Source organism: Dermacentor silvarum, chromosome 7 (genome assembly GCF_013339745.2).
Source record: "Dermacentor silvarum isolate Dsil-2018 chromosome 7, BIME_Dsil_1.4, whole genome shotgun sequence".
NCBI classification, from domain to species: Eukaryota; Metazoa; Arthropoda; class Arachnida; order Ixodida; family Ixodidae; genus Dermacentor; species Dermacentor silvarum.
The window spans coordinates 133,397,688-133,418,413 of NC_051160.1; the positions used below are offsets into that span (position 1 = coordinate 133,397,688).

The 20,726-nt window shown below is 46.1% G+C and overlaps 3 protein-coding genes across 3 annotated transcripts in view; 2 read left to right on the forward strand and 1 right to left on the reverse strand.

Annotated features, from left to right (window-relative positions):
* LOC125946977 (uncharacterized) overlaps window positions 1-20,726 on the forward strand; it is a 257,786-nt gene that overhangs the window by 223,305 nt on the left and 13,755 nt on the right. Inside the window, exon 2 of the mRNA XM_049671220.1 lies at window positions 15,302-15,454. Coding sequence (XP_049527177.1) covers window positions 15,306-15,454 — 149 coding nt within the window. The 5' untranslated portion in view covers window positions 15,302-15,305. The remainder of the gene's footprint in view (window positions 1-15,301; window positions 15,455-20,726) is intronic.
* LOC125947220 (uncharacterized) lies at window positions 10,715-11,978 on the forward strand. The gene is made up of 3 exons (XM_049671625.1): window positions 10,715-10,950; window positions 11,340-11,545; window positions 11,940-11,978. Exons 1-3 carry the CDS (start codon window positions 10,725-10,727, stop codon window positions 11,976-11,978), a joined length of 471 nt encoding a protein of 156 aa, XP_049527582.1. The 5' UTR covers window positions 10,715-10,724.
* Window positions 12,633-13,238, reverse strand: LOC119459189 (putative nuclease HARBI1). The gene has a single exon (XM_037721014.1). The coding sequence runs from the start codon at window positions 13,236-13,238 to the stop codon at window positions 12,633-12,635; it is 606 nt and encodes a 201-aa protein (XP_037576942.1).

Here is a 20,726-nt window from a genome sequence, read left to right on the forward strand (position 1 = left end):
TTATTGTAGAAAATTCCAATTTACGTTAATCTGCTGATTCATTATTTATTAATTTCGAACTTCCAATGAAACTGATTGAAATGTATTACCATCTACCTTGATCTACTTCCGAAAAGCACACAATTCCTTATAAGATAAAATAAAATACGGCTCTAACATCAGTTAGTTTCATTGCATAATTTCAACCCACCTGTTTAACCGCCGGCTTCTTGGCCAATCCCCCGTGGTGGGTATACACCATGGCATAGGAAGCAAGCAAGCAAGGTGGTCCTGTTGTTCCTGAAGATTGTCTGTGTGTCTTCTCTTGGCGTTGTACCGCGACAATATGGCGTGTTCATCTTCTTGTTGAGAGGCGCATATGACACAACGGCGGCGCTGTTGAGTGTTCATCTAATTGCAGGGGACCCCCTAACCCCGTATTCAGAAATTTATTTTAAGTTGAAGCGATGCTTGGCTTCCTTCAACCAACGCCTGGTGTGAACGTGCCCCGGACGCTCATTGCGTTTCCTTCAGCTCGTTCACTACAGGCGTTATTCAGATCAAGTTAGGCATAGGTATTAAATTAAGATGCACTTCTGATAGCGGGGCGTAGTGTGGCTCTTGAATTCTTGGTAATCTTCCAGGGGGCATTAGATCTCTCTCACCGTTTCGTATCAATGTAATGACTTCTTGTATCACATAGAGATGTATAAATGAGTTAAAAATTTGGAAGTTCGCGACTGATGCCAGTTTTACAGGAATTGCGCATTGAATGGTCAAGTGAATCCGCATATTTTCGCTTAAAACCCCGATGAAATATTTGCACAGTTTTTGAGCCTGTGCTTGCCTTTTTTGCACTCCTACGTTTAAAGAAAGAAAGCAACTGTTCGCTCATTTGCTAAAAACGGGTTTGTCTGTTTTCCAGGGGATTTACGGTCCAAAACGGGAATGGTTAGTATTTCTGAAAGACTTTTAATTGCTGTGCTATTGGGAATGTGGGATCAGAATCAGAATCGGTTTTCTTGTCGTGATTAGAAACATTAAAGGATGTTAATGCACAGAGTAAGGTTCCTAAAGTCAATGACTGCAATGGGAACTATTTTCCAAGCTAAACATAATAACCACAGGTTACAATAGTTGCAACAGATCGTAAACAAGGAACAATTATAGATTTTTAGCATAAGTAGCCTAATAAAAGAATTTTATTTGCATAAATTAGAAATATATAAAAGAGCACTATGGCATAATGTTGTTAAACATTAATACGAATTAACGGTATAAATTACATGACGTACATAGCCTAATTGGTGATTTCTAATACAAACGCATAACAAACACACAAATAAGCAATATTGCGCCATCGTGGTGGGTGGTATTCTCAAATAATTGGATAACTTCGAAATATTGGCACACTACAGAGTTCGGAATTTTAAGTGTACCTCTCTTTTTATAGCTTGTGTCAAGAGTTGTGGAGGCTAATCAGTTATTCTTTGCTTTCGTACAGGCGAGGCACAAACCTCCCGATGATGCCTCATGCTGACCCTGGATATATGTAAGACTTTTCGCAACGATCATGACTTTTCTTCATTGAAGGCAATACAGAAGAAATAAGAGAATATGTATATAGTTTGAACGTTTTCGCTAAATTTGTATTTTGAATTTAAAGGTGGAAAATGGCGTACATATAAGGAATACAATAAACGTAGAACCAAACCAGGGCATACGTACGACGAAATTCGCAAGCTCGGTCGTCACTTAAACGCCACTGTACATTGCGTTTCAGCATATCGGTGGTGCAGTGAAATTCATAGTTCTCTTTTCGATCATATGCATGAGATCGGTAGTACTCCAAATATATACATCTTAATAACAAAATGCACTGTGCTGATCGCGGATTGTCGTGTGCGTTGTTATGACTGGCTTTCCTTCTCGACAAAAGGTACTTGGCCATCAAGCATGCAACTTTGAAATGTCATCCTCGAATCATCGTATTTTCCGCGCCAAAGAGCTGCCAACGAAACCAGCATGGCCTCAAGTTAATAGACAGCGCCTATGTGTCGCTTGTTTGTCTGTTCGACGACCCAGAGTTGACAATCGCAACGAGTTCTGTCACGCCAAGCTGTAGTTGGTCATCGGTCATTTTACCTCTATAAACGGCAAGAAGCTTCCTTCGAGAGGAAAACAACCACCACGTTATTAGGAGGCATTCACGACTGTCAAGGCGGTATTCCTAAATCGCTACAACCTGACCGTTAGGGAGAGCCCACTATTTGCTTCAAAGAACGAACGTCGACGACTTCCATGGGAACAGCGTCGACCCCGGTTTCCCGAAGAAGTGCCCCTTCATTGCATAGGTTGGAATGCAGAGGCAGAGTGTGGCGGGGTCGTGCGACATCAAGGGTGGGATGTTGCGTACAATTCCACCATTGCGACTGGCCCAGACAAGGACATTAAATTTCCTCGTGTAGCGCTGTAAGGCAAATCAAGGGAAGTTGAGCACTGTGGGCGGGGGGGGGGGGGGGGAGGGGGCGCTGCTGAATCATGCAAAAACTGTGACATGTTGTGCACTCCGATAATCACGGAGCCTTTCTTGTGAAACTCAAAATGCGAATTTGTACGTGAAACTTTATTTCCTTATGGCTCAGACGTCGCTGTGGACCTCCTTATCGTCCGGCAGGTTGCGACGCACCAGCTATGGAACCTTCGTGGTGGCTCGGACCCCTATTTCGTAATAGCGCATTTTGTCTTGACTTGAAGCATTGCACGTGGGTATGTGTCATGTTCGCCGGAGCTCGGTTCGGCCAGCATCAAGGCAACCAACACATTGATGTCGTCATTCTTGGAAGCCATGAAGTCGGCTAATAAATTTGTGTACACTCCGTTTTCTGGCGTAAGGAATTTATTTTTCACGTTACTCCTAAAGTCTGCTTTATTAACAATATGATTTCATATGTTTTGATGCAACTTAAAATGCTACCTCTTCAACTTAGTTGTGATCAAGGCACGTTAAATTACCACTGGACACCTTTTTTCGGTGTTGTAGGCAAAACAATCCCGTTTTGGACAGCTCGAGTCATCCTGGCATTCTTAGTAACCATGACTCCATGACTAGTTTATTGCACTCTCGCGAAAAAATATTATTATATGTTCCTTTACAACTTGCGACATTCCCGAAATGAGAAGAAAGGAAGACCGGGACCACGGCTTAAGTGAATTTGAATGTAAAAAATGATCTCGCTCACTGAACTGGCAGTAGCGCGATATTGAGTGACAAATGACTAAATTCTCTAAGACGACGAGCGAGGCACCTGTTCATTGTTTAATTTGGACTCGTTTACATTGAGATACGCTATTAGTAAAAAGACAAATTCCATATTTTTATGCTTGCTTTGTTTGAGCGATATTAAGCCATTTGTAGAGCATGATAAGAACGAAAGCGAGTGAGTGACATAACTTTATTTTAAATCCGGCGATTGGGAGGCCCGGGCCTGGGGCCGCCTAGATGGCCACTGGGAGCTGTTGCTCCCGCACGGCATCCATGGCTCGCTGGACGGCCCAAAGTTGGTCTTGGAGTTCTGAGCTGAGCAGCGTGGCCGACCACCGCGCCCGTAGATTTTCCGGGGAGTCTGCCATTATTTCTTGATATATTGTGCATCCCCACAACCTGTGTTGAAGGGTGGCACTCCTATTTCTATTGTGTGGGTGGGCATGGGCGAGAGAGATAAAAGAAGATGATGAGAATAAGTGTTGCTTGGGCGTCGACCATTCGACACTTTAGAGGTATGATTTCAACTGCAGAATCTAAAATGTTGTATGTCGAAATGTTGTCTTTATTGTGAGCCGTTAAAAACATATGCATGCGGTGAGAAGTCCTGTAATGCAGCCTTTCTTAACGTGAACAGATATTGGGGTAATAAACTTCGAATTTTGAGTAACGTAAAACTCCAAGCAAGTGCCCCTACCAGTGCTAGCGCCCCACCTCCACATTTCCACTCATGTGGAACTGACGCCGAGTGTTGAGCAAGTAGCCCTCCAGGACTGCTTCCACCCGGTTAAGCGCTTCACACATGTTTACAGGCTTCAGGCTTTCTTTAACTTATTTATGAAACTCCAGAAAATACAAATTGCGGCTTCATTTGTTTTTACTCGGTGTTCTTTTGGATTGCAATATGTTCGCGATCTGCCTCCTAAAACAACGAGATAGAGGCCAGAAATGGTGTTTACTCGGAGATGTATGATTCGCAATCCAAATAGCCAGCTCCTTTGGAAAGTATATCGCGTGACCACGTGAAGCATGTTGTGCTGGCTGAGTAGGCATCACAGCTCGATGGTGCACAGGGTGAGTTCAAAGGAAAACCGTCGGCATTTGCAGCGTGAAGTTAACAGTCCGTTCCGCTCAGACCACTCTATGAAGCTTGGTGGGGCCGCTGTCACCATGGAAGCCAAGCAGCGTAGTTATTATTACAACTGGTCACTGATAAATCTCATGACCCGCAGCGGTGGCTCAGTGGTTAAGGCGTTGAGCTGCTGAACACGAGGTTGAGGGATCGAAATGCGGCCGCATTTCGATAGAGGCGACAATGCAAAATAGCCGGTTTGCCTGTGGTGTAGTGCGCGTTAAAGAACCTCAGGTTCTCAAAATTAATTCGGAGCCCTCCACTACGGCGTGCCTCATAATCTGAACTGGTTTTCGCACGTTAAAAAGCAGAAAGAAAAGAATGCTGATCAATAGCATAGAGCACAGAGCTTTAAGGAACCTGTACAAATCCCTTGTTAAAAACGAGCGAGCCATTTTATGGTTGGTATATATGGTATATGCTTGAGCACGCGTCCTATGATTACAATACACGTTGTCTAACATGCCTCGCGGTCTGTTTGGTGCGTTGTCTGTGGTTTGGATAAGCAATGATTTAAGTCATAATCTTCCTGACAAGTTCTTTTCCGTGATAATGACGATTGGCTCGCCCAGATTATTGCGTAGCGTTTGTTCTGAACGTACTCTGCCATGCCATTATATGACACGTGGCATTTGGCGACGTCGTCTCTAAGTCTTTTCGATCGCCTTTGGAAGTGTCCTCTTGCTTCGATGTCGACAGAACTGCAATCTTCCCCGAAAACTTGGGAACTACTCTCGCATACTTTCGGTGGGGCAAAGGGTCTTGCACGTTCACAATCTCATTCGCAAGCTGTTCATTGGTACATGCGCAATCTGGACGCAATGTTCTTTAAAATTCTGGACAGCTGTTCGCTAATACCATGAATATAGGGCATTGCTGCAGGTTTTGGTTTTGAGTATCCCGGGGCCTCTTTGATGGGCTATATCTTCGATGTAAACATCAAAGACGTAGTTTTCTTGAGGAATACTTCTCCTTATAAACAAAGTGATGTAATTTGTCAACTGTGGTTTCTATTTGACTTGATAGCACCCAACAATGTATAATGACTGATTATTTAACTTCTCATACCTCTCAGAATCAGTGAATTTTTTCTACTGTGCCGTTAATCAAACACACATGGTTGGTGTAGAAAAATAGTTATAGTCTCGTAAGTCCCCGTTCAACATTGATAACCCTGTTCTCGATATTTCCTTCAAAAAAATTAAAGTAATTTAGTCATAATTTATAATTTATTAAAAGTAAGCTCAGAGCGTGCCATTTAGTTTAGGTAAACAGAGGAATTTTCAGCAATGGTAATGAGATCTATGGGCAATTCAGTGTCAGATGTCCTATTCAGTGCCCAGAGAAGTTCAGAGACTTCTACGGGCAGAATGGGGGGCTAGGAAAACACGATGCCAACATTGCATAAAACTGCACAGTTACATGTAGAAATGCACGCCTGACGTTCTCTTGATGACAGTACAAGGCGCGACGAAGCATCAATGTGATTTCTACTGTCGTCGGTGCGTTGTTCTGCTGAAAAAAAGTGCTTCTGGGCACATGCTTTCAATATGTGCCATACAGGTACCTACTGCATGGTCATTTTTTGACACAACTGTCCTCAGAATAAGCATGCTCCTTTTTCAAAAAGACTGGTCTCTAGACCATTCTCTGAGTCAAAGATACTCAGACCGTGGCTACACCCGTCACTGGCACAAAAAGCGGTTCGGGAAATAGATACACTACTTGAAGTGCACCGGTTTAAGAGACCGCTTGTAGTGTCCATGTACATCGTCCCACGTGCACTCAGTACTCATTCTCTCGCTCTTTTCCTCTTTCTATTGCCCCTTTCCCTTACCCCTAGCATAGGGTAGCAAACAGGACGCTCGCCTGGTTGATCTCCCTCCCTTTACTCTCCTTGCTCTCTTTGCCCTGCAACGATGGACACTTATTTCATCAAAGTGTTTTGAGGTGTTCTGAACCGCACCTGTAGCGTGTGTGTCTGCAATGCTACTAGTTTTTTATGAATATTTCGCTTTCTTTGGTAGGCTCAAATTGCAGCGTAGTTTTTTTTTGTCTTGCTGACTTTTGCTACGTACGGAAATAGGATGTAGAGGCGAGGCCATCAGTGAACACTCAACGCCATCAAAACATTTCCGTAACTCGGTTACTAGCGTGGGCTCTTTTCTTGCTGTATGACAATCGAATACCAGGAGGAAGAGGAGGATTGTTGCTTGCTGCAGACGGACCTAATAAGGTACCACAATCTACATCTAGGTACCACAATCGATCCTTTACTACAAAAGTTGCCAGTGCGCAAGAAAGGTACAAAACACGTTGTGTTTAGGAGGTCTGCAGTGTATAGAATTGGTAAATGTCTTGCGAAAACCACCTTTTGGACTGATTACCGAGCTCTAGTGAATGCTGTTTTTTGCTAGGTAACTACTGTAACACTTGTGCCAGTTTTATAGGCGTTCGACCTTGCTTTCGCTTCGGCTAAAAGAGCTTTTTTTGTATCCTTACAATAGGCGGCATGTGAGACATAAAACACTATGAATCACCAAATTGGGTATGAGCCTGTAGAAGGGACGTAATGGCGGCTGTACGAGCCGTGCCGTCGTCCCTGGTCAGAAGGGCGAAGGCGGCGAGCCGAGCGACGGGGCTGCGACGACCAGCGTGGCTGGCTTTTGAAACGACCTTGCGCGTGCCGAGCTTGCGCCTCGAGCACGCGCTGCGCTTCTTTATTTTTCTCCTTCGACAGCCGGCGCCAAGGCACAAGCTGAGAGCGCCGAACGAAGCGCCCCGCGCTGCGGCGTCGGTGGGCGCTACAGGGCCCCCCGCCCAGACGGAACGTCGAAAAGACAAGCCGGTTAAATCGCGATTGAAAAGTGTCCGTAGCCAGTCCGAGTTGTGAACTTGAAGGCACCGGGTTGCCGCGCAGAGCTCAGGCGGGCGGCACTGGGAGCTCCGCAACGGACGAGGCACTCGCTGAACGGACGCTGTTGGGAGGGGCGCATCCAGCCGGCGATAGAATCGGCACGTGCGTCTTGAGGAAGGAGGAACTGGTAGGCCTTTGAGGCGAATGGCGCGTCGACGGTACCAGTGCGAGCGTTGCCGGTGGCGTATGACGGACCGCACCGTTGCATGGCGTGTAGGGTGCGCGCACGAGCGATGCAGTCGAAGCCCTGGACGGGCCACGACGCTTGCATTGCATGTGGACGTGGCACAACCTGTCGGGAGGCGACAACGATCCGACGCGTCCGGCGATGGGGTGCATTGCGAGGAAGCCACGGACCGGCCGGAAAAAGTGGGGTCAGGGCCTGCATGAGCGTCCGGTGGTTCGTTGAGGACGCCTGACGTGGGATGCAGCGGGGGTCGCAGAAGGTCGTCGTGACCCACGTCCGCGGTGGCGTTAGCCGGCAGAGTCGTAGGCAGTGGGATCGGTGCGGTGCCGAGCTCGCGCGCCGCCTCGGAGACTGGCTCAGCGGACCGCGTGGACGGGTCGGGTGTCGTCGTTGCAGGAGCGATGGCATTAGAGACAGACCCAATGGCCTGCGGCACGGTAGCCGGCGTTGGGTCGGCGATATCTCCACTATCGGCTGCCATCGTTGGGGGCGAGAAAGGCGATGACGTGGCCGGTGTCATGGTCGTGACGATACCCTCGGCGACAACATTGTGAGCGTACTCGCACGAAAGAGATCCCTGGAGAGAGCCGGAGGCCGGGGACTGTGCGGTAGCGCATCGGGTGGTCGCCGAGACGGTATCGGGGCAAGTCGAGGGAGGAAGGCTTGCCTGGTGGTGGCTTCCGGGCACAGGTTGAGATGCGGGTAGCGCTGGCGGTGGGAACGCAGGCAGCGATTAGCGCACCGTGCGGTCAGCCACTGGAAGAGGGTGGTAGACAGCACCGAAGAAGTCGAGCACGCGCTGCCGCAGTTCGTCGTACGGTCGCGGGCCAGGCGATGGAACGCCGAGGTGGAGCTGGAGAGCAAGCGGCAGGACGTCGAGGAGTACCGCGTGCTTGAACTCCTGAATCCAGATGTGGTTAAGCTCCCAAGCCGCCTCAAACTGAGTGAACCATGCGCCGACGTAGCTGGACGAGAACGGCGGCAGTGGTGGGTCGAACTGCGGCTCCGGCCAGTGAGCCATGGCAGCGTGTCGCTCGGTGGAACGCGCGTTCTCCCGGGTCACCAATGTAGAAGGGACGTGATGGCGGCTGTACGAGCCGTGCCGTCGTCCTTGGTCAGAAGGGCGAAGGCGGCGAGCCGAGCGACGGGGCTGCGACGACCAGCGTGGCTGGCTTTTGGAACAACCTTGCGCGTGCCGAGCTTGCGCCTCGAGCACGCGCTGCGCTTCTTTATTTTTCTCCTTAGACAGCCGGCGCCAAGGCACCAGCTGAGAGCGCCGAACGAAGCGCCCCGCGCTGCGATGTCGGTGGGCGCTACAAGCCACAATTCACTTGGTGGTTCACCAACGGCATGAATTCTTCGTCACTCCACTGGGGGAACTACCATCTAGCCTCTACATCTACACCTACAACAGCGGCCTACAATCTTGTCTGAGTAGCAATCATGGACGACAGCAACCACAACCATGATCTATGTTTGCCTGTAATGCCAATCAAAAGCGTAAATTTGAAAAAAAAGAAAACGAACACACATATGCAATTTTAAGGGAAAATGAGACATCCACCGAAACGTAGCAATTGCTACAAAACAAACCCATACGGGTTCATCGATAGGATAGCCTCGCAGTTGAAGAAAAATTCGTCTTGGTCTGAGACTTGAACCCCGGACCACCGCCTTTCCGGTGTAGCCGCTTGACCATCAGAGATGAATAGGCGGCTAGCAGATGGCAACACGAAGTCCAATTTATCAACAAGTTGAAGCAAAGGCAAGTGTTTGACGTAATTGTTCAGCGGAAACCCGCTAGATAGAGAGAACTAATTAAAAAATTGAGACATCCACCGAATCGTAGCAATTCAAGGCGTATTCAATTCAATGCTTATCAATAGACAGAGCGAGGCGTAGCAGTTCAAGGCGTATTCGATTTCAACGAAGACAATGACTGCTGCAATAGATGTTTATTTTTTTACCGTTTTTAATTTTTTTAGTCCAATACGCAAAAGTTCAAAACATTAGGCCCGTATTCACAAACGAAACTTAAGTGGAGGCACAGTAAGTGTGAGGAAAGTACAAGTATGAGGAAAGTTGCGGGAAAGTGATTCGTAAACGGCACTTAAGTATTACTTTCCGAAGTGACACTTTTCGGTACAAGTATGTCGCATGGTGTCGAGGCTACGCAAATAATTGGCGTGTACGATGTATTTCATTTGCAAAATAATAACTGTTGCACCAAAATAATGGGAAAGAAATGTTGTAGCGTTCGAATGAACACTGTGCTGGGTAAATGAAACCAATATTTACATTTTCAGTGCTTTGTTTGAACTCGTCTGGCCACAATGGCCTACAGTCACCCGGTCATACAAGGGCCTCCTGTCGCCTCTCTCGCCGTCCCAATAGTTATGTTGCGTTTGTTACGTGCGGTGTATTGCAGTGTTTCTGTGCCTCTGACGTTAAGCGCTTCATTACGGTGTGTGTGTGCAATCTGTTTGACGCGACCATGGAGAAAAAGAAAAACTTCTCTGAAGAAGAACGCGCCGTGTTGCTGGAACTGCTCTCACGCCACCGCAGCGTCGTGGAAAACAAGAGGACTGACGTGGCGTCCGTGAGTCGGAAACGACAGGCCTGGGAAAAAAATCGAGGACGAATTTAACTGCCGCCACAACGTGACGCCGCGCAAATGGATCCAACTGAAGAAATGCTGGGAGAACTTGAAAGACAAGTGGAGAAGAACAAACGCTGAAGACATGCGGGAGCGGTTTGCTACAGGTAAGCGTTGCTTTGGCTGAAATTGCGATATTACTGGCGACATATCCTGCATGTGTGCATTTTACAGAGCACAGACATTTAACTCGATAACCTGAACCACGACCGGACTTGAGAGACGCGCTCGCATGCCTTCTCTTTAGCTAATAAGAAGGAACGCCAGCGCGTTAATAAGAAGGAACGCCAGCGCGTCTCTTTCCGGCCGTGCATGAAGTCGCCTTAAAGGGCAGCAGAGTTGGCGAGCCGTACTTTTGTCACAGCGTCTGCTATCGGGATTGCGTTTTTGTTACATTTGTGCTACGTGCAGTGAAGAGCCTAAATCGCGGCATTTATTCCGCGGAGCAGTAGACGCATCGCTGCGTTTACACATTTGTTTCGTGTGTTTTGTGCGTTCGTTCAATGGTCACTCAGTATGCTGGGCTTTAAAAAAACGTTATGAGCCTCATTCTATATGTAATATGCACCCGCTTCTTTTCTTTTTGTAATGCCAGGTGGCGGAACACCACCACCAAGCCAGATGACCGACGAGCTGCAGCGCGTTGGAGACATCGCGTCACACATGGCTGTTCGGCTGCCCAATCCCTGTGACAGTGACCGCAGCCGGCATAATGCTGTGCCAGGGGGATCGCAGCCTTCCAAATTGCAGTGCACACCTGCTGTCGCTGCACTGCTGTCAGAGACTCAAGACAGGCCTCTGGAACAGTTCGCTGGTATGGCTTAATCATATTTTTTTCATTGCCCATGTTTTCGGTCTGTTACGTTCAATTTTTTGTAACAAAAACGCTCTTCATTTATTACGTTGGAGCTATCACGTACACATTTCAGTGTCCAGTATTTCAGTCATTTTCCCAATGGTGTGTTTGTCAGGCCTCGGTGCTTTCATACTGTACCAGCTGATGTCGGCAGGAACAAACGTTGAAAATATAACACAGGTTGCAGTGCGTTGCATTTATAAAAATAAAATTGTTACAAAGGGCACTTCAGGCACTACACAGCTGCAGAGTGCACATGTACAGCAAGATGTTCACAACAGGGCGACACTTTTGGTGTAGCTATGCAGAATCACCTAGTAGTGTGCTCATTTGAACTGTTTCTGCAGGTTGTCAAGACATGTACGACGAATCAACAGACCTCTGGTCATGGGACGACAACAGTAGCCCGATAGAAGATGCTTCAACAAATACTGCACGCCCCCATGGCCAAGTACAAGACACTTTAGACAGCCAACCACGCAATGGCGGTGGTGCAAAACCATCAGAGGCTGCAGCTGTACCATCTACAGCAAGTTCCAGTGCCGCTGCAGCGGCAAGTTCTAGCGCCGCTGTGCCAGCTGGCACGAAACGCGCTTCAACCTGCAGCAGCCAGAGGCAAACGGCGGTCTCAATTGAATTGGGTGCCCGCCTAGATGCCATCAAAGAGGACCGTGATCAAAAGAAAAAGGAGCATTTATTGAGGCTGAAATTCATGCGCATCGAACACAAGCAGAAGAAAGCACAGCACAGTGAAAAACTGGAGCTTTTTCGATTAAAAATAGCTAATCAGAAAGCAAAGGCAGAAATGGTTAAACTCCAACTCGACATAATGAAAAAACAGTACGAATAAAGTCATGTCTCTGTTATTTTGTGTCATTTCGTTTAAGCGAAATACTGTGTGACTATGCGCTCCCTCATTCTGAAACCGCTTGCTGTGTCTGGCACAGGTGGCATTGCTGGTGGTCTTGGTGGAGCAGGTGACGTAGGAGCCGGCGAACCGCTGTCATGATTTTCCTGGCTTTGTGGTGGAGGTGGGGTTGGTTCTCTTAGGAGGTGGCCGAAGTTATGGAGTGCGGCACAAGCTGTGATGACGATGGGAACTGATGTTGTTTTTATCTGAAGCGTCATGTCGAGGCATGGGAACCTTCGCTTCCACACTCCAAACGTTCTCTCCACACTGCAGCGAGTCCGCGAGAGGGACTTGTTGTACCTAAAGAAAGCATTTTTGTTCAGTTTACGCATTTTTTGTATACCCAATAGCATTCCTCTAACTTGACTTCACCTGTGCTGAGGGCTGTCTTTCGTCCTTCTGTCCCTAAATGGGGTCATGAGGTAGGACCTGCAGGGATACCCCTTGTCGCCTAGTAGGATGCCAGGCACAGTCCCTCTTTCATATTGTACTCTGGCCCAACTGTTGTCGAATATCCGGCTGTCGTGAGCCGAACCGGGCCAGCTGGCCACCAAATCAAAAAATTGAAGCTGAGGCCCTGTGATCGCCTGCAAAACAAGAATTTTTTTTTCACTGTGCAGCAGCCCAGAATGCTCCTGAAGTAATACAACTTATGTTGTGCATACAGCGTCACACTGCTAGTTGTGGAAACATGATAATAAATCGGGTATTCGCATATTCGGTATTTATGTCAATGGCAGTGCAGTATACATACCTGGACATTGAGTGAGAAGTAGCCCTTTCGATTCCGGAACACCTCCGCGTCTTCTCCGCCGGGATTTTTCATGCGCACATGAGTACAGTCTATACACCCGCTTACACCAGGGAAACGCGCCATGGCATAAAATTCCTCCATTATCACGGCCGCTTCAGTGGCGTTGGGCAATTTCACAAGCTGCGGGAACAATGTGTCAGCTATCATTCTTGATATGCGTGTGTTGATGCGTGACACGCTTGCTTGAGACACATTAACAAGGTCCCCGGTAACAACTTGAAAGGTTCCGGCGCCGTAGAATCGCAGCGCGATGAGGAGCTGGAGCAGTGGCGGAACAGGGTGACCGCGTTCGTGGTCCTTTGGGCGCAGCGGCAGCATTTCCAACAGCCGCATCACCGCTCGCTTGGAAAAGCGGTACCGGCACAGGAATTCCGCGTCGTTATAGGCCTCTATTGGATTCTGCCGATCCCTGAGAACGGGGCGTAACGGCGGCGCATAACGATATGCTTCATCCTGTGCAACTTCTTCTACACGGCCAGCAAAATCGGTGAACTCGGCGAGACTGCCATAGTAGTCGACCATTTTGTTTGACGAGAAAACAGCGAAAGTAGCCCTTAAGGTAGCCAGCAGCTGTACTTTACTTTCAGGTAGTTAAGTGCCGATTTAAGTATACCTTAAGTACAAGATTGCTCTATGAAACGCGTTAAGGGCCGATCGCTTACTTAAGTCATAAGTAAAGTATAAGTTTCGTTTGTGAATACGGGCCTAAGTAAATTTCAGGCACTCAATTCTTGGCCAATCCCCCTGTGTGGGCACGAGCCATAATGCGAGGTCAACATCATCAGCTGGTACAGGCTGAGCCATCAAAAAGCGAGGCAGAAGAAGAAGAGGGTCCATAAAGGTAAGGCTACGCTGTTGGGTGCTTTCCTATTTTAGTGAAACTTGCGGCTCACATCTGATCACTTGCATTAGAAATCACATTTCTGGCATCATTTTTCTCCAAGCAATGATAGATGAGACTCGTAACACCAAGAAAGTCATCGCGCAAAGCTATTTCTTTACTAACGTATGGAGCATGAACTGTTGTCCGGTGGTGTATATTACAAGGAAATATTACAGCCGTATAGCATAAACTTGTTGCATCCGTTTGGATTACGGGTTGAGTGTGAGTGTAGAACATTCCAGCGGAAATGGAGAAAAAAAACGTGGTATTGCTCTAGCGACCTAATGCACAGAGCTGAATAGTTGACTGAATAGAGGGACTGAATACTTCATATAGCAAGAGAAACGTGCTCAGTCATGGTTGATAATATTGGGGCAGAATAAAGTTCGCGGATGCAAGGCACAGGGAGCTGCAGATTCAAGTCGGTTCCTTCTTCTGCCAACCATTTACAGTGCTCCTTAACATGTTGAACATAATCGTTTGAGGCCTACAGCTAAGTTCCGCCACGTGAGCCTAGCGATTTTGTGCGCGGTTGCTTTTCTGACAGTACTGATATAAGCGAATCCTTCGTCATCTATGCTGGGAAATACTGCACGCACACAAATGTGTTTCGCACGTGAATTGGTTATTTCATTGATATATATTCGTTTATATTTAAAGTTACATTCATTCATTCCACACCACAGTCTATCATTCCTTCATTATTCGTGCTTTTCATACGGGAGCGCTATATGCCATATGACACGAAAATGGGGCATTGTCTGCGGTGCAGTCATCGGGGGCGGCGTAACCAAGCGATGGTACAAAAATAGCCTACGGCGCAAAGAGTAAAAGTACGTCAAGATGCTCCGATCAACGTCAAATTTCCTAGGGAGTTTATCCTTAACAATGTAAATTAACGGCTTTGCAGAGACAATTTCGTACATTTTCGTCAGCGTGAGAATCTAACCCGGGCCTTCGGGGTTCGAGACGAGCACGCTTCCCCGAAGCTTATTTATTGCCCTCTTGGTCCATAACACAATGTAACGGACACATCACTTAGATAATAAAAGTGAAAAATTGTCACGTACCCTAATGTAGCCGGAAACTACATAGGAAACTCATATGGACTTCTTAGAAAGAACGCTCCGCAGTTGTGGAAAAATTGTTTCTGAGAAACCCGCACGGGTCTCCTTTGCGGCTTCGTCCTCCATTTGGGTGGACGAGAATTTTTCCCTTTCATGATGCTCCCCTTGCGGGATTCCGCAGAAGTAATTTGCCAAACAATTACATCACTTAACGGCGGCTGCACGGATCTCGCTGGCTAAATGTCTGCCTAGTGCATGCGTGATTGAACACGTCACGTCGTAGCCATCTGGCTGCGAAAAGGTTCGCCAGAGGGGCTATAATGGTTTCGCATACCCACGTGTAAGCAGTGTGAAGTGCCTCTGCCGAATTTCTCCTGTTAGTTATGTAGGAATAGATGTGCTATTTAATTTACTCTTCTAGGCAGGATGTATGGATGAAAACGACGCTCGACGCGAATGAAACGCGCTTGCTTCGATCTTGCACCCCACGGGAAATCTGGAAGACGCCGTCATTGCTACGACTTACATCAGTTCGCAAGCGGAATCACGCCACGTGTCTTCCGCTTAATTCGTTTGTTTATCCACTTACGGGCTAGTTCATTTGTTGGTGCAGACATGCTGTCTCTATCGTGCAGCGCTATGTCCTTGCCAAGCAACCGATCGAGGAAGAGCCGGCAGTCGGGGCTGCCCCTCCAGTCGCTACCGGCGTCGAGGGCCGGCTACGTGCACGCCTTACCGTGGGGCTTGCCCCTCCACCATCGCAAGGGCGAGAGCACGCCGCTGCCCAGGTGAGCCGACGTTCAGGAGGCTGCAGGTCATTAACGGAAAGTCATTAAAGCCGCGATGAATCTGTTTCCCAAGTTTCGCCGTTTGAGAAAAGGCGCACATTGAAAGGATTCGCTCAAGATGCCCTAGACAGCTGTTCATTTAGTTGCAGTGAGTATGCCACGCTTGTTTCCTTCTTCCTATCTGTTTACTAGATGTATCTTTTATCATATTGCTATTAGCTGTAGATTACCTTTGAACCATTTACTAGTTCTCGGCGCTCAACCTTACATGTTCTTGCGCTAGTCGTACATCCTAAATCTATCATATATTCCACAGCGAACCTGTTAGTGCAGCTAGAAGCACTCAGTGACGTTATGGGCCCGTTTTCATGGTATCCTTAGGCAACTAGACATATGAGGGGTGCTAAATTCATTGAAATATTTGAGTAAATTAGGGACACGCAAACATTTCCTGCAAAGCGAATAGTAGTAGCAATTAGGTAATTTCACCAAATCAGGATCATATCATGAGTCACTTGTACAGAAAGCTTAAGTTGTGTCGGGTACTTACGCAGTTCTTACTTTGTTCTCGCATCGGTCGCCGCCAAAGGAACGAAAACCCCCTGCAAAGAGGTGCGAAGTTCGCAAGAAATGCTACAAAAAACGAACACAATGGCATTAGTACGAAGGATTTTGGCCTACTCCTTTCGATGAATTCGCTTAAAATAAACTCCATATTTCTTCTTGGATACCTTCTTAGACATTTATAATAGCCATTATTATGAATGACATTCTTATGCATATTCTACGCTGCTTACATTATATGCGTTTAATGCACCTCCGCGTAGGGACAGTCCAAGTGGTGACGGAGGGGCCAACCGCTCAGCCACTGCTTGGTAGTCAATTTTTCGGAGCGTTTCCGCTTCAAAGAAAAAAATGTCACGACGCTCTATTGGAAGCATACTTTCGTCATGACAGTTTCATAAGGGATAAGTTCCCATATAACGCTTCAAAGGGCCGAGTAAATAAGCGCGCGCTTTGATTCAAATGCTGCTGCAGTGAGCCAGTGGAGGGTTCAGCGTGCCGTCTGCACCGCGCAGGCCCGTGGAGGGGAGAAATCCGAGAAAAATTGAGGAGGGAAGCGGCGCGTGGAGGAGAGTGTCGCTACTTTCAGGATCAAGGGGCTTTAAGCGCGCTCAGCGCGCTCCTTCGTACTTTCTCTGGCGGGCGATTCTCTTCACCCCCACGCGCCTTCCTCTTCCGGCGCTAGCTTCCTTCGCGACTTCAGACTTCCCATTGCTGACTTCACTGCCGGGCCACATCTTGCGCGTAAAATCGAAACAGGGATGCGAAAGAAAATGACCATTTCTGTTTAAACGAAATGTAGCGGACAACCATAACACCAAAATGCGATCGCCTGATAGGTTGTGCTTACAGGCATACAAATGCAAAAATACAACTATACGTATACGTATAGGTGTATAGGTGTATACGTATAGGTGTAAAATACGTGTACATACGTATATGCACACATTGAAAGCAGCTTACTCAGAAACGTACACAGGCTAAGAAACTCAGTTCAAATAGTATGACAATAAGTATCGTAATATCTGTATTTCGTAGTTGTGTTGGGTTCGCGGAAGTTCCATTTATGAATGAGGCGTTGAGCGCGTTGTTGTTGTTCAACAACAAAGCGGATACCTCGCGTTGGTCGAAAAATTGTGTGGCGTAAACACAAAACCCCTGGAGAACAATGGAAGGCAAACGGCATAACTTGTATTGCAATCAGGCATAACACACACACACACACACACATATATATATATATATATATATATATATACATATATATATATAGATGTATACCTACTGACGCGTCACCACGCTTTCATATATAAAAGGGAGACCCGTCTAGAAACTCAATCAATTCATTATAAGACTTCCATGGATAGGCCACGGAAATTAAAGACACCAGAAGAACAGCGTGAATACAATGCTGGACCATGTGTGGTGATTGATACAGCTTCGCTGGTCCTTGACGTTTGCAGGGCTGGATGACGGCCATTTTTTTCGTTTAAATTAGAATTGCTTTGTAAAATGTTCTTCCTGGAAACAGCTACCTCATAGCGTTTTACAACTGTGGTTTTGTATAACTTCGGTAAAACAACTGATCGATGAAAAAGTGGTTCGGTGTGACTTTTGTGTGGGAAATTCATGAGGGCACGAACAGCTTTTTTGGATTGTATAGAGGTTACTGATATTGGCTAGGGTGCTTGTGCTCCACACTAAATGGCTATACGTTATTTGTGGGGCAAACAAGCTGTACTAAATGAGACGCTTAAATATTTTGTGAAGTAAAAACATGCATTTGTTAAGTATACCACAAACCTGTGTAATTTTTCCTGTTATCATTTGCGTGTTCTTATTCCAAGAAATGTGTTCCTCAAACAAAACTGCAAAATCGTATAGCAAGTGACTGTTTCGGGAGGTGAAGTTTTATAATATAATCCTATCTGAGTATATATCTTGCGGTTTTTAGGTCTGAATAACACAGCTTTTGTTTTAACCGCGTTTACTTTCTGAGAAATTTCAATACTCTATGAAGATAACATCCGCAATACGCGGTTGGCATAATTTATTGCGTCACCAGCATCACGGGGTGTGAATAGCAATGTTGTGTCTCCAGATTATATTATAAATAGGGCGAACTTATCAATTCTGGCCACGTCGTTAATTTACAGGCAGAACATAAATGGCCCCAAAATTCTCTTTTGTGCAACACATGTGCTAACTTCCTTTTCTATTGAAGCGAGATGCTTAATGCATACTTGCTGTTCATTATGTTTAAGGTAAGAATTTAACAGATCCGAAAACAGCCCCCAGAAACCATAGTGGCTCAACTTTTTCAATATTGTAATGTAATTTATGCTACGAAATTCTTCCAATAAGCTAAGAATACGGCCAGTGTCAAATGTTATGCTCAAAATACTCTAGTATACTTTCTTTCTGTAATGAAAGCGCGTCTTTTGTACCAAAGCCGTTCCGGTACCTAAACTGTGCGTATGTTGCAATAATGTTTATCACGAAAATAAATCATCCTTTTTAATATTAAATTCTGCAAACCTCTTCTAAACACAGGCTACATGGATATTGACCTCTGGTTCGAGAGCTCAATTGTGTCCCCGCCCTGATATAAAGCAATTAATTTAGCCCTCTGTAACTGCTCCAGGATATTACAAAAACAAGGTTAGAAACGTGTTCTAATATAGGGGCTATTACGTCCACACTTCTTTGACTGGACAAATCTATAAGCCATCGGTATCAGAGCAGTAGCTGTGTTTAAGCGATGCAAAGACAACAATTATTTCATTTGCCGAGCTGAAGCAAGAAAAACACTTATCTTTTGTAGATGACGCCCGATATCGCAATCACTGTGGTGCTTAATCACTGATGGTGCTTGACAAAGACATAAAGTAATCGCGATACGTTTATCTCAGTGAACTGCGGAAATCGTTCGGCTACTTGAAATGATTTCAGAGAGATAGGCTTTTTCACTATCTTCACAATTTTGAAGTTCATTTAGTCGTTCCATGCGAGATCCTGTTTTTGCATTACATCTACACAAAGAGGTCATGTAAATACCACCTTCTTTCACAGCGGAAAAGCTGTGATAATATTCCACTAAGTGACAGTCAAGTTCATTTTTGGCCATCACCATAATGTCTCCTCCTGTTTTGATGGCCGGATCAAAAAAAGAAGAAAAAACTAACTTATGCAAGCAGGACACCTAAGAACATCTAGGCCATAGTGGTGCCACGTTTCCGGGACACTAAGTGCAACGGGCTGAAAACAAAGCGTGGCAAAGAGCACAAGGATATGCTCTATATCGATCGATATATGTTCGATCACAATGTTATGTTTATATGAACAAAAAGAAGTTTTTTATCACGTGTCGTACCTAACGTCGGTGAATCGCGAGGGGCACGATAATTACACATTGTTCTTCAATAGGCATGCGTCTTGAAAGGCGCTTGGTGCTACCTAGTTGATTTTATGAAGGTCATACGCATTGCAGATACGCAATGCAGGAGACCATGTAGTTTCATTACAAATATTTTTCTACCTTTCATCCGAGAGAACCGCCAGCCCGTTGCTTCTTTCGCGTGATCCGTGAGCTCCAAAAGATTTTTTAGCTGGGACCACAAGGGCTAGTTAACAAACACTGGAGACTGCTCTGTGTATACAAGAGCGGCGGTAGAAAGCCCCACTTGTCCTGCGTTTTAAAGTACCGTATCACGCTCGGACCTCCTGAGGAATTGAACAAGAACGTTCGATTGCTCAGAATCTTTGGTGGGCACCCTGTAGCACACTTAAATCGTGAATATTCCACCGTAGTCATGCTAACATCATCATTGCGTCGTCATCAGGCAGTCGCTATCTTGCATCGGTTGTCATGGCGTTGTTTGCATGCCATTGTAATCATTCCACTTTAGTCATCTGGTTGTCTTATACTGCAGATATCACGCGACTGCCATCATAAATTGGTCGTCACTTAATTGTCCACGTGTCATCGTTGCGCGGTCATTGTTATACCGTTGCCACATTTTGCCAATCTACATCTTACAACGTCATTCCTTCTTCGTCATTCCATCGTCGTCAGTGTGCCCGTGACATAGTCGCCGTCATGTCAATGTACTTATGAGCGACCTTGGAAAGCGATTGCAATAGTAAAGTTGTATGATGTCGGAGTATGTTCCATACAACAGAAGCAATGTAAGTCTGAGAATGATCAATAGAGATATCAAATAAACGTGACATAATAAATACAGTGTGCCCCTGCATTGTTCGAGTGTCATCGTACTACCATCGAACGTCATCGTGATCTGAGTTCTGGTGTAATTTGTTATGTAGTGGGAATGGGTGGCATCAATCGTACTAATGGCTAACATTGCTGTAACGTTCCTGACGTAATTACGAGCATCCCAAATGAATGTTGATGATGATGATGATTGCAATTTATTGGCGCAAGGGCATCTAAGGCCAAAGAGCGCCAGGGCTTGTGTCTTGGTTTATCTAATTGTGAGTTTAAAATTATGATTTAAAATAAAGGCTGTAAAGAGCCTCTAAAATAATCTCTCAATAAATAAAATAAAATCTCTCTAAAATAGTCTCTAAAATAAATATAAGATCCCAAATGAATGTTAAACGCACGTTTCTTTGGTTTCTTTTTTAGTTTTATGCTGTATACAATGTACGTGGTACGTTCTTCAGGTGTCTTCGATTAAGCAAACGA